At 34.9% G+C, this 11,690-nt stretch overlaps 2 protein-coding genes across 6 annotated transcripts in view; one reads left to right on the top strand and one right to left on the bottom strand.

Annotated features, from left to right (window-relative positions):
* Positions 1–3,595, top strand: part of LOC136799228 (ribokinase-like) — an 89,597-nt gene extending 86,002 nt beyond the window's left edge. For all 5 annotated transcript variants that reach the window (XM_067055913.1, XM_067055915.1, XM_067055912.1 and 2 more), the window contains exons 5-7: positions 222–389; positions 2,111–2,202; positions 3,317–3,595. In XM_067055913.1, the coding sequence (XP_066912014.1) occupies positions 222–389; positions 2,111–2,202; positions 3,317–3,580 (524 nt within the window). In that variant the 3' untranslated portion in view covers positions 3,581–3,595. The remainder of the gene's footprint in view (positions 1–221; positions 390–2,110; positions 2,203–3,316) is intronic.
* Positions 3,596–5,757: 2,162 nt separating this feature from the next.
* On the bottom strand, positions 5,758–8,989 carry LOC136799201 (uncharacterized). Its single transcript, XM_067055887.1, has 2 exons — positions 8,787–8,989; positions 5,758–7,344 (listed from the first exon to the last, which is right to left on the bottom strand). The coding sequence occupies exons 1-2, from the start codon at positions 8,857–8,859 to the stop codon at positions 6,053–6,055; spliced, it is 1,365 nt and encodes a 454-aa protein (XP_066911988.1). The 5' UTR covers positions 8,860–8,989; the 3' UTR covers positions 5,758–6,052.
* Between the last annotated feature and the right edge of the window lie 2,701 nt (positions 8,990–11,690).

Here is an 11,690-nt window from a genome sequence, read left to right as displayed (position 1 = left end):
CTTTTATCGGGATTGGCTTATAGCATAATTCGTACATAAAAATGAGGAAGTATTTGATTGATTTGTGTGATGGAAGGGAACAAAGTGTATGTAAGATAAGGAAATACCTGGTATACTCCAATTGTCTAAGTCGCCTTTAGTAGGACCATGTGAAGACTTCTCAGAAAATTGTTATCAGGGGCATGATTCCATCAATTATTTTCAGTTTGCTCCATTTTCAGGTGAAAATTGTATCATCATTGTAAAAGGTGCAAACGGACGATTGACTACAGAGCATGTACAACAGAAATGTGCTGATGTCATCAAAAAAGCTAAAGTTGTCATGTTTCAGTTAGAGATTGATCTTAATGTCACATTGACCTCTATCAAATTTTGCAAAGAAAATGGCTGTAAGTTTGCTAATGTCAGATATACCAAACGACTTCATTTGATTTTGGAATTAGTAATTTTTGGACCTACCTTTAAGAGGTAGTCCTTTAAATTAACCCTTGCCCGTTCGTCCATCCGTCCGTTCGTTCGTCTGTTGCCAGCTTTTCTCGGGATCGGCTCATTAGTTTTTTCTAATATTTTGCACAATGATGCAAAATGGCAATGCCCAAAATGTGACGGAGCCCGATTTTCGAAAAAAAAATTTCCGGTCGCCAGATCCGGAAATGTCCCGGAAAAAGCGGTTTTTTGGGATTTTCTAGAGATTTTATCATTAGTTTTTTCTGATTTTTTGTACATAGAGGCGCGTTAGTACTACCGAAGAGATGTTATAAAAAAAATTTTCCGGCCTGTAGAACCGGAAATGTGCCGGAAATGTGCCGGAAATCGCCGTTTTTTCGTATTTCCGTGACACTTTTTCAACTTATTTGACCGCTTTTTTACAGAAAAAGGTTCTCTATGGTAATACCCAAAACTTTGCATCATTTTCATCCGATTTTCGCCGGAAAAACGGTATTTCTTGAATTTCTTGAGCTGTACTTTATATTTTTTCATGAAATTTTGCACACTGATGCAAAATGTCAATACCTTAATTGTGATGAAGCCCGATTTTCGAAAAAAATTCATTTTCTGCAGAAAGATGCGTATTCGCAATGCTCAAAACATGGTCCAGTTCGATTTTTGAGAAAAAATTTTTTCCGGTTGAAAATTCCGGAAATCGCCGTTTTTGCAGATTTTCATAGGATTTTTTCCTTATATTTCTATGTTTTTCACAAAAAAACATTATTGATAACAATGCTCACCATCAAGCATGATTCAATTGTCAATAAAACTGATTTTTGCGACCAGAACTTTCTTTTTACTTTTTCCCTACAACCCTTCCCTCTCCCCCCACCATCAATCAATGATTAGTTCCTTGCGTTATGCATTTTCGCTAAACGCGATGTTTTCTGACTGATTTTCTTTCATTTTTCTCCTTGCATTGCTATCTAACTTTCATCATCAGGTAGGTCCATTCAGCATCTAGCTTGTTTATTTTAAGTTGACAGAAATATATTGTACGTCATGGTTACCAGTTTTACCACTAGTTTCCTTTTTGTTCATCCAGTAAGATCCGTGCAGTTTTCAAAAGAGCTCTGAACGAGTTTGTAAAAGCTTTCATTGACGGAGATATAATGATTTAAAGCTTAACCTAATTCATATTTGTAAAAAAAATCTTAGAAAAAAGAATGTACACTTACAAAGTTAATGCATAGAGTTTAGATAAAATCATCCGTTCAAATCAATAATTTCTGTTTTTATAGCCACGAGAAGTTTTTTTCGCGTTGGTGTAATGTGACATGCTCCATCCCACCAACCTGAAACGCTTTCTCGTGTCTCTACCTCATTCTTCTTTCTACCAATAAAAGTGAAATCGACAACACTTTTAATAACATTTGTGTGTTTCTCACTTTTATCCAGGGACAAAATCAGTGTGTCTTTTGGGTATTTCCCTCACTTTTTGTCCCATGAAACAAAAAAGGAAACCATGGGACACGCACTTTTTTCTTGTGTTGGTAGGATGAAGCATGTTGCATTGCACCAACGCGAAAAAAACTTCTTGTGTCCCCAAGCCTTTATAAATGTACCATTATTGTTGTATATATATATAATTGTTAAAGCATTTCTTAACCTTAAATTTTAGGTTTTACTATTTTCAATCCTGCACCAGCTGTTTCTAATCTTTCTGACGACTTTTTGAAATACACCACTTTGTTATGTTGCAATGAAACTGAGGTAGGTTGTGGTTTAGACACCTGGTATTCTATTGGTCGGCTCCATTTTTTTTTTTAATTCCAAGTAATTTCAAGGACGCAAATCTGGCCAGAATCAATCAACAGTTTATATATTTTTTTTGAAAGATTGAAAATAAAACTTTTTTCAATAGAGGTTTTTAAAGCTAAATATTTCCCCCAACTTAAAAAATCATAAAAAAACCTCTATTGTCAAGTCACTTCTCTTTTTGCTACCTTATTGGTAATATATTTCGCGTGTTACAAAATTTCGCGATTGCCAGTTTCTGGAGATTTTTGCGTGTATTGAATTTCGCGATTCACTAACTTGGGCATTTTCAAAAAGTAGGAATAAAGAAAGAAAATGACTGATTTCGCTTGAAACACAACGTATTGGGTGTAAACATAGACCAGCGTCCGAGATTCAAAAAAAGCCTTAAAAATGGTTTTCGTAGGGCACCCCTTAGATCAGGGCAAATTTTTGATATTATGCTCCTAATTTGGTGTAGAAATAACAAAAAAAATTTGCCCTTCGAATCTCCTGCAGTTTTCGAGTGAATTGAACTTGTCAAGGGCCCCTCCCCCCTTTACTAACGGTTTTTTCGAAGTCTGAAAATCAAATATCTGAGGCTACCAACGGATTCACCGTGAAAAGTAGATAAAGAAAATGGGGTCATTTGTTAAGTTTCGACCACCTGGTGCCGAGAAATTGCATTTTTAAGGCGAAAAAAGGCGTTTTCCGATGACGTCAGCATCCGACTACGGTGCGCAAGGTCGTGGGTTCAACCCCCAGCCGGGTCATACCAAAGATTTCCAAAATGGTACTTGATGCCTCTCTGCTTGATTCTTAGCAATTAAGAGAAGGATCAAGGAAAAGTGGAGCAATCCAGGGAGAAAGAGTGGCGCCCTCCCCTACCTTCGGGTAGATAGCTATCGAAAGAGGAGCCTTTGGGTCGCCTCCGACTGCGGTTGCAGACTACTTAATTGCTTCTTCATGTCTCGGACAGGTGAATTGCACGTTTTTTATCTCTCCTTAAAACTAGATTTCAGGATTTCGGTTAAGAGATGTTCGAATTGCCAAAAAGACAAATTCAATTGGTATTTATATATCTTTTTAGGCTGAAATCTTATCTGGTTTACAAGTAGACTCACCTGAAAAGCGTCAAGGAGCAATCAAAGGCTTGTTACAGAAAGGGCCAGAATATGTTGTGTTGACGCTGGGATCGCAAGGTGCAATGTTCGCACAGAAAGGAGGAAGTATTCAGCATGTGGTGCCTGATCAATCAGTCGTTCCTGACAAAATCGTTGATACCACAGTAAGTGAAACAATTTGTGACTTTTACACTGTATCACAAACCGGATGGGACCCCCGCCAAAATTAAATTTCGCGAAGATTTCGTCCCGCTGGGGAAAACCAACACAGTTTTGGCCCAACTAGGGCCAATTTTTTATTTAATATCCACTTTAAATTCAATGTAAAAAACGCGCTCCAAAACCATGTCAACTGGACTTTTTAGCTTGGAACCATAACATTTGTATCTTTATTGGGAGTTATACAGAAATTTTTACATACTCGCAGTTGAAAAGAGTTCAAGTGGGGCTGCGATGCCTTAGCCTGGGGGGGGGGATCCATGCTATGATTTTTTATTTTATATACTGATGGAGAAATATAGCTAAAATCTTTCTAATTTCCACCCTGAGAATTGTTCAAAATAACCAAAAGTCGACCCTGTCAGATAGACATCTTGAAAGTTATTAAATTTTGGACTCTGTCAGATTTCTTCAGAGCCTAAAAAAGGGATCCTGACCAGCGACACGTCCGATTTCGTTTGAGTGCCTCCCCCGGGATCAAGACCCATTTTCGATCATAAGTGTTAGTAGAAAAGTTTAAGAATTGGATTTGTTAAAAGTGATAAAGATTTTTCTCTAGTTTCTATTTTTCTATTGTTTTCATGATATGATCGTTGTATCGTAGAGATGTTTTCTCAAGCAATTGCAAAACATACGGGATTGAAAGCTGGGAATATGGGATCACGGATTTAGGTGCAATGATCACAAAAACATAGGGATAAGTATTTGGTCGATGAAAGCTTAGGCTACACTGATGTTTTTTCCAAATGGCTGCATACTTGTCGCCTTTCAAGTCAAAGCTTCTCCTTGTTCCTTCTTTTTTGTCCCAAATCGAAGAGATTCGTTAAATACTTTGTATGCTTAATCAACAATGATGACCGTCTTTTCCATCCGAAAACGTTCTTTATAAAGTTCTTATATAAAGGTTTATCAATGGTTTTATTGGCCAGGGGGGTCACTTATAGCTTTTTGATAGGCTGAATGGCGCTGATAAGTGACCTGGCGTAATTTGGCCCGCTATTCTTTGGCTATGCTGGCCCTTTGCTTGAGGTGGTAGCAAATCCATGCCACTAGATCCAGCCCCTTTTCGGCGAAAAAAAAAACAAACGGAAAACTATGACCAAGGAATGGATTATTTTCAAAGTTTTGAGGTATTTTTTGTGTTTTTATTATCGTTTTGTAAAGTTTGATGGAATTTTAGAAAATATTTTATTGTTTTGTTGTTTTCACATAATTAAAAAAAAAACAAAAAAACATTTAAGATGGAGATATCCTCTAGTCTACTTCACTGGCCCCATCAAAATCATCAAAAAATGTTCATTTAAAGCAGAATCTAGTATAGGGTATTATTGGGATCCTTTAAAGAAAATTAAAATATCTGAATTATGTCCCTTGAGACATTAAATGAATTTTTCATGAATAGAAAGTAGTTTTAATCTGCAGGGAGTTAATCACCATGGCAATAATTTCAAAACGAGGCAATTGATGTTTGTAACGTAATTTATGAAAAGGTCTATTGTTGTACCATGGAGGTATAAAGAAACAAGAGATGTATGCTATTGTAACCAAGCTCGCCCTACGATTAAAAAAGTTACGATGTATGCATGCTCATAATCTCATATATCGTGCATTTTTAATGAGCTCTTTTATCCATAGGTGAAATCTTATTGGCTCATTTAAGCTTTAGAAATTAGCTGAGACGAGATTCATTATTTCTGACACCGGTGTAAGAAAATATTTGGACTAAAAAAAGGTCTGTAAACTTGGCAATCCTTCATCAAATAATAAGATTTTTCGATCAATGTTTTCTTTAAGGTGAACTCTATTACTTGATACTTTCCTTCAAAATTCTCCAGCGACTTTATGTCTAAAAATTGAGTCTGAATTCGTGTGTGCTTACAAAGAACTTTTCATTTTCTTGCTTAAGAAAATATCTTTTCAAAACAAAATTTAACGGATAACGAAATTGAACATAAACTTGTTTCCTGGACAACTCTTACTTCACCGGTCAAGCTAAGAATTTCTTTTGATACATTTTTTTAAAAAGAAATCAAAAGACTTTAACGACCAATTACCGACAAATTCAATTCCTATTTTTATTTATACCTCCATAGTTGTACATATTGACTTTCCGGCTGACACCAAAATTAACAAGATAACAAGAAATATTTAGAATTGTTTTGCATTTTTTAAATTGAAACATATTTTTTTTTTTTTTTTTTTTTTTTTTCCGTAGTAGTATTTGCATTGATAAAGAGATATAAAAATTGTACACGGTAATGTTGCTAAAAATAGAGATAAGGGAAAAAAATTCCTAAACTAAAAACATTCGCAGGAGTTAGAAGAAGACATTACTGCCTTTTCACCTATCCCCTTGAAGCGAAGTTTATTTATTTACAGTCTAAATAAAGCGAGAAAATTGAGAGATATTAAAGAGTATATATGTATACAGAAAAAAAACAAATAGAGATATATGTAATAGATCAGACGTTATAGTAAAAGAATTAAAAATATCTTTCAAAGTCAAGGTTCATGATATATTGTTTGACGGATTTATTGAAACATAATTTAGCTAATGCATTATCCCAAGTATCCTCAGGATAGGGAAATTTAATGTTTAGATCAATAAAGCATTGTTTTAACGTGCTCAACAGACTCCTAGCCGTTTCAAGCCGTCCATTCACAATCTTAATGATGTCAACTTTTATCACACTTTTCAAATTCGGTAGAATTTTATATCGTATCTTCTCTATTGCAATTTCTCTCAGAGTCGTGTTGAGGTATTTGATAATATTTATCTGTCGCGGTAAAAAATAACTTGGCAAATATCCAGATTTCAGAATCCGTTCGAAATGTTCATAAAGAAGTCTGACTTCTTCCCAAATCTTTGTTTCATTCTCCCAATCACAATAATCGAACGTTTTGTTTTCGAATCTCCACAAGATTAATGTTTTGATGATATATGACGTCATTTTATCCTCATCCAAGGGTACCAAAACTCTTTTAAAGATAGATTTACAAATTAAATGAATTAATTTATGTGTATCGGAAAATGTTTTTGTAAATATGTAATCTTCGATCTCACTGAAGGAGAAACTCCATTGGGTTGATTTGATGCTATTTTTTTCTTCATGGGAAGTCTTAGCCATGATGTAAGAGCGTTTTTTTAAATCATCTGGCAGATTATATTTAGTCCTTTTTTGAAATTCTTTCGCTAGAGGATGAGTAAAATTCAGCATTATAAGATATGCAAAATCTACTTGGACGCTTAATTTCATGTTATTGTATGTAACTAAAAACTCTTCTTTTGTTGTTGCTTTTGTCAATTTTATCCCTTTCCTGTCAATATTTACACCAGTCTCAAAGAAAATACTACCTCTACCAATACCCAGTCTTTTTTTAGCCCATTCTTTAATACGATAGCTGGTGATAAATTCTCCATCATCCAAAGGATTTCCAAACAAACGGTGTTTAATGTGATTAAAACAACGACTTCTAACTCGCAAATGGTCTGCTATCTCCTTTACATCTGCGAAACAATCTTCATTTAACGTGAAATCTGCAATAGGTTGACAGTCAAAATCGATTTCTGAATATCCAGACGAACTACTGCTTGGATCTTGGACTTTGAAGAAGGAAGCGGATAAAGAGCCTTGGTTAAAACTTCCTGTGATGTTCACTTTTTTTTGATAGCTTCGAATACGCTTGTTAAAAATGTTTTCTAAAAAGAAATACCCGACTTCTCTGATTGCTTGCTCTGTAAGAACTATTGTCTGGAACTCTTGTATTGCCGATTCTATAAAAAATGGTAAATATTTTTTTGCTTAATTTTGGTTAAATTAATTAGATAGTACCAATGGTCAAAACCTTTAGTAGCTGTTTGTCTTAAAGACTATTGAAGATTTTCGAAAACATTAATGCTCAGAAAATTAAACGCTCAATGAAAAACCTTTTCAGTCATAAATCACTAATATCTTGTGATATGAGGGAACACCCTCGATCTTGCCTTTAGGACACCCTCTTCTCACAGACACACTGGGACCCCGTCTCATTAGAAAAAATTACCAATTCTTTTTTCCCAGTGGGAAATTATACTCTAATTTTTGCCCCCGTTTAGGCCCGGCAGAACAACCGTCAAAGTTGGGAGACTGAACGCTCAAAATGAGATAAAATTTTCTAGGAATTTGAGAAAAAATCTCATTTGCTCAAAAGTGGGGAGGCTGAAATCTCCTCAGTTTCCCCGCTTCCGCCGGGTCTGCCGTTTAAAATAATCAGATAAGCTAATCCTCACTGGAAAATATTGTGCTATTTTTTCCATATGCACTGAATTTTCTAGTTCGAAAACAATGGCATTCAAATCCAGAACCATAAAAAAACACGGATATATCAATCCCCAACAATTTTTGTTCCGTTATTTTGTTACCCTCACTGACTAAAAAAATATAAGTCTTTTAGGCGAATCTCGGGCCCCATCAATTTACTGATTTACTAAATCAATTAAAACAAAACAGTCCCTTTTTTATTTTCTCGATAATTTTTCGATCATGTTTACTGGTCCATATACTCAAAATCTAATTTCTCTGATTCGGCCTCAAAAATTGAAATTCTCGGAAACAAAAGTAGATATGTGCGTCGATATTCATGATATTCATGAAGTAATGTTTTCTACGGAAATACCCCGGGTAAGTAGTGGCAAATTTAAACTAGACAAAAGTTGTATAAAATTTGCCACTACTGGCAAAAACCGGGGTCTTTCCGTAGAAAATGTTACATCATGAATATCATGAATTTGCAGTTATTATTATTATTATTTTTTTTATTTGGCACGTAGGCTTTTTAAGGCTTGGGGACACGAGAAGTTTTTTTCGCGTTGGTGCAATGCAACATGCTCCATCCCACCAACACAAGAAAAAAGTGCGTGTCTAATGGTTTCTTTTTTTGTTTCGTGGTACAAAAAGTGAGGGAATACCTAAAAGACACGCTGATTTTGTCCCTGGGAATCAATTTTGCTCCATTGTCCCAGAGACAAAAGTGAGAGAAGCACAAATGTTATTAAAAGAAAAATGGGGTGGAGACACGAGAAAGCGTTTCAGGTTGGTGGGTTGGAGCATGTTGCATTGCACCGACGCGAAAATATCTTCTCGTGTCCCCAAGCCTTTACTGTAGGGCACTTTAAAATTTCATCTCAAAAGTTATAAAAGAGCTTTAGATTGTATTGTACTTTATAAAGGTTCTTACCTATTAACTTGCTTGAATCCAAAACACTCGGAATGTAAAGTACAATAATCACTTGCCATAACATAAAAACCATAACTTTTTTTTAGATCATAATCAGATAGATGTATGTATTACCGGCTAAAAATAATTATCAAAATTTAGCTTGCAAATAGTTACAGTTAAGTATTTTCTTTTGAAAAACATCGTTAAACTCTTTTTAGATCATTTCCAGATAGATGTAAATTTTCGGCAAAAAAATCTATTAAGCTTTAACTTGCACATATTTGTTACACTAAAGAATTATACGTTCTATAAGAACAAACTATATGAAAACCTTATGCTTTGATGGCCAAAATGCTAAGAATAAGTAAGAACATTTTTAAGGTTTTGCGGACTCGAAAACACCCGATTCTTTAGGAAAATGGATCAAAATGGTCACAAAATGTAGAAAATAAGAACATTTTAAAGAACATCTCTAGGCTTAAAATCCAAAAAGATAAGAACATCTGAAGGCTTCACACATTTTGGATGTTCTTATAAATAACGTGTATTTTCTAAAAACAACATTTCATGATTATTATTGTCATGCTAATTCGTGTTTAGGCAAAGCTTTTTTAAATTTGAGATAACACACAGATCTTTTGAAAACACATAAACTCGGGTATACTACTTGTGTTACACTGCTCGGGTTACACTGCGAGTAACAAATAAATTTTATTAAAAATGTCTGACTCATGTCAGCCTATACTAGACGTTGCCCGTGTTTTTTTACGCAATTAACGTCTATTCCACTTTGCGACTTTTTAGAATGTTTTGACCAATGAAGTATAAACCCGAAGGGCTAGAAGTCAGATCTCCTTGGTTGGATTTGAAGCCAACAAATCCTAACAAAGTTGTGCGGTCTTGAGCGGCTCGCCTGGCTTTTACACAAATAACAGATTGAAACTAAAATTTACTGCTAAATTTTGAAAAAAAATATCAATCGTAAACAAAGGAATTGCTAGATTCAATCTGTAGGGCATTTTTTAAGGCTTCACTTTTTCTTGCCTGAGAAAGGTTAGAGATTGAACTCTAGCCCTTCGGGCTTTAAACTCAATGGTTTTGACCTCCTGCAGCAGCGAAAAAATCGAATTTGCGTCAAAGCACTTGAAAGGCTTCTATTTTTCGAAAATCGTCAAAGTGGAATGAAAAATCCCGGTTTTTAGTGAGGTAGTACTGGCTAGACTCATATTAGACACTTTACTTTTCCAACGATTTCTCAGCAACCGTTTCCACAATTTTTTGTAAAGATTCGGCTTTCAGAATTGTTAGAATTTCATTCCAAACCATGAGATTAACCAAGAATCCCATGCTTGTTTTCGTGAAATTCTGGATAAATTACCCTCGGTCAAATTTCAAAAGAGTTAAGAATAAAACTGATGAAATTGATTACCGATGACATAATCCTATATTTTCACTATTTTCTGGTAACACTTTTCAGTTAAAGTCGCCAAATTTGTTTTCGGCCTGATTTGAGAAAAGATCATTCTGGGATTGTTTATTTTGAAAAAAATCATCAAATTTAGTCTTTTTTCAACATTTTTTGATAACTTCCAGGCCGTCACACTAGGCTCCATTTAAGCTGAAGAGCAATTACAGATTAGGTGTATTTTGCGCTAAAAGTCGCCAAATTCGTTTTTGGCCTTATTTGATAAAATATCATTTTGGGATTATTTATTTTGAAAAATTTCATCAAGTTTAGTCTGTTTTGGACATTTTTTGTTAACTCTCAGGCCCTCACATTAGGCTCCAATAAAGCTAAAGGCCAATTACAGATATGGCGTGTTTTGCACTAAAAGTCGCCAAATTCGTTTTTGGCATTATTTGATAAAAGATCATTTTTGGATTGTTCATTTTGAAAAAAATCATCAAGTTTAGTCTGTTTTTGACTTTTTTTATTCACTTCCAGACATTCACACTAGGCTCCATTTAAGCTAAAGACCAATTACGGATTTGGCATCTTTTAAGCTAAAAGTTGCCATATTTGTTTTCGGTCTGATTTGAGAAAAGGTCATTTTGGGATTATTCATTTTGAAAAATTTCTTCAAGTTTAGTCTGTTTCCTGCATTTTTTGTTCACTTTCAGACATTCACACTAGGCTCCATTTAAGATAAAGACCAATTACAGAGTTGGCGTCTTTTAAGCTAAAAGTTGCCATATTTGTTGTTAGCCTGATTTGAGAAAAGATCATATTGGGATTATTTATTTTGAAAAAAATCATCAAGTTTAGTCTGTTTTCAACACTTTTTGTTCACTTTCAGACATTTACACTAGGCTCCATTTAAGCTAAAGACCAATTGCGGATTTGGCGTCTTTAGCCAAAAGTTGCCATGTTTTTTTTTGGCTTGATTTAAGAAAAGATCATTTTGGGTTTATTTATTTTGAAGAAATTCTTCAAGTTTAGTCTGTTTCCTATATTTTTTGTTCACTTTCAGGCATTCACATTAATCCCCCTTTAAGCTAAAGACTAATTAAGAGTCGCGGCTTTGCGCTACAGTTGCCACTTTGTTTTCGGTCTGATTTGAGAAAACATCATTTTGGGATTATTTATTTTGAACAAAAATCATCAAGTTTAGTCTGTTTTCAACATTTTTGTTCACTTTCAGACATTCACACTAGCCTCCATTTAAAGACCATTTACGGATTTGGCGTTTTTTGACCTACCCCGGTGAAGGGCCTATAAATTAACTGTTGTTCGTTCGTTCGTTCGTTCGTTCGTTCGTTCGTTCGTTCGTTCGTTCGTTCGTTCGTTCGTTCGTTCGGTTCGTTCGTTTCGTTCGTTCGGTCGTTCGTTCGTTCGTTCGTTCGTTCGTTTGTTTCGTTCGTTTCGTTCGTTCGTTCGTTCGTTCGTTCGTTCGTTCGTTCGTTCGTTCGTTCGTTCGTTCG

Source organism: Clytia hemisphaerica, unplaced genomic scaffold (genome assembly GCF_902728285.1).
Source record: "Clytia hemisphaerica strain Z4C2 unplaced genomic scaffold, Clytia hemisphaerica genome assembly, whole genome shotgun sequence".
NCBI lineage: Eukaryota > Metazoa > Cnidaria > Hydrozoa > Leptothecata > Clytiidae > Clytia > Clytia hemisphaerica.
The sequence above is the reverse complement of the archived record's forward strand: the minus strand, read 5'-3'. Positions and strand labels throughout refer to the sequence as shown.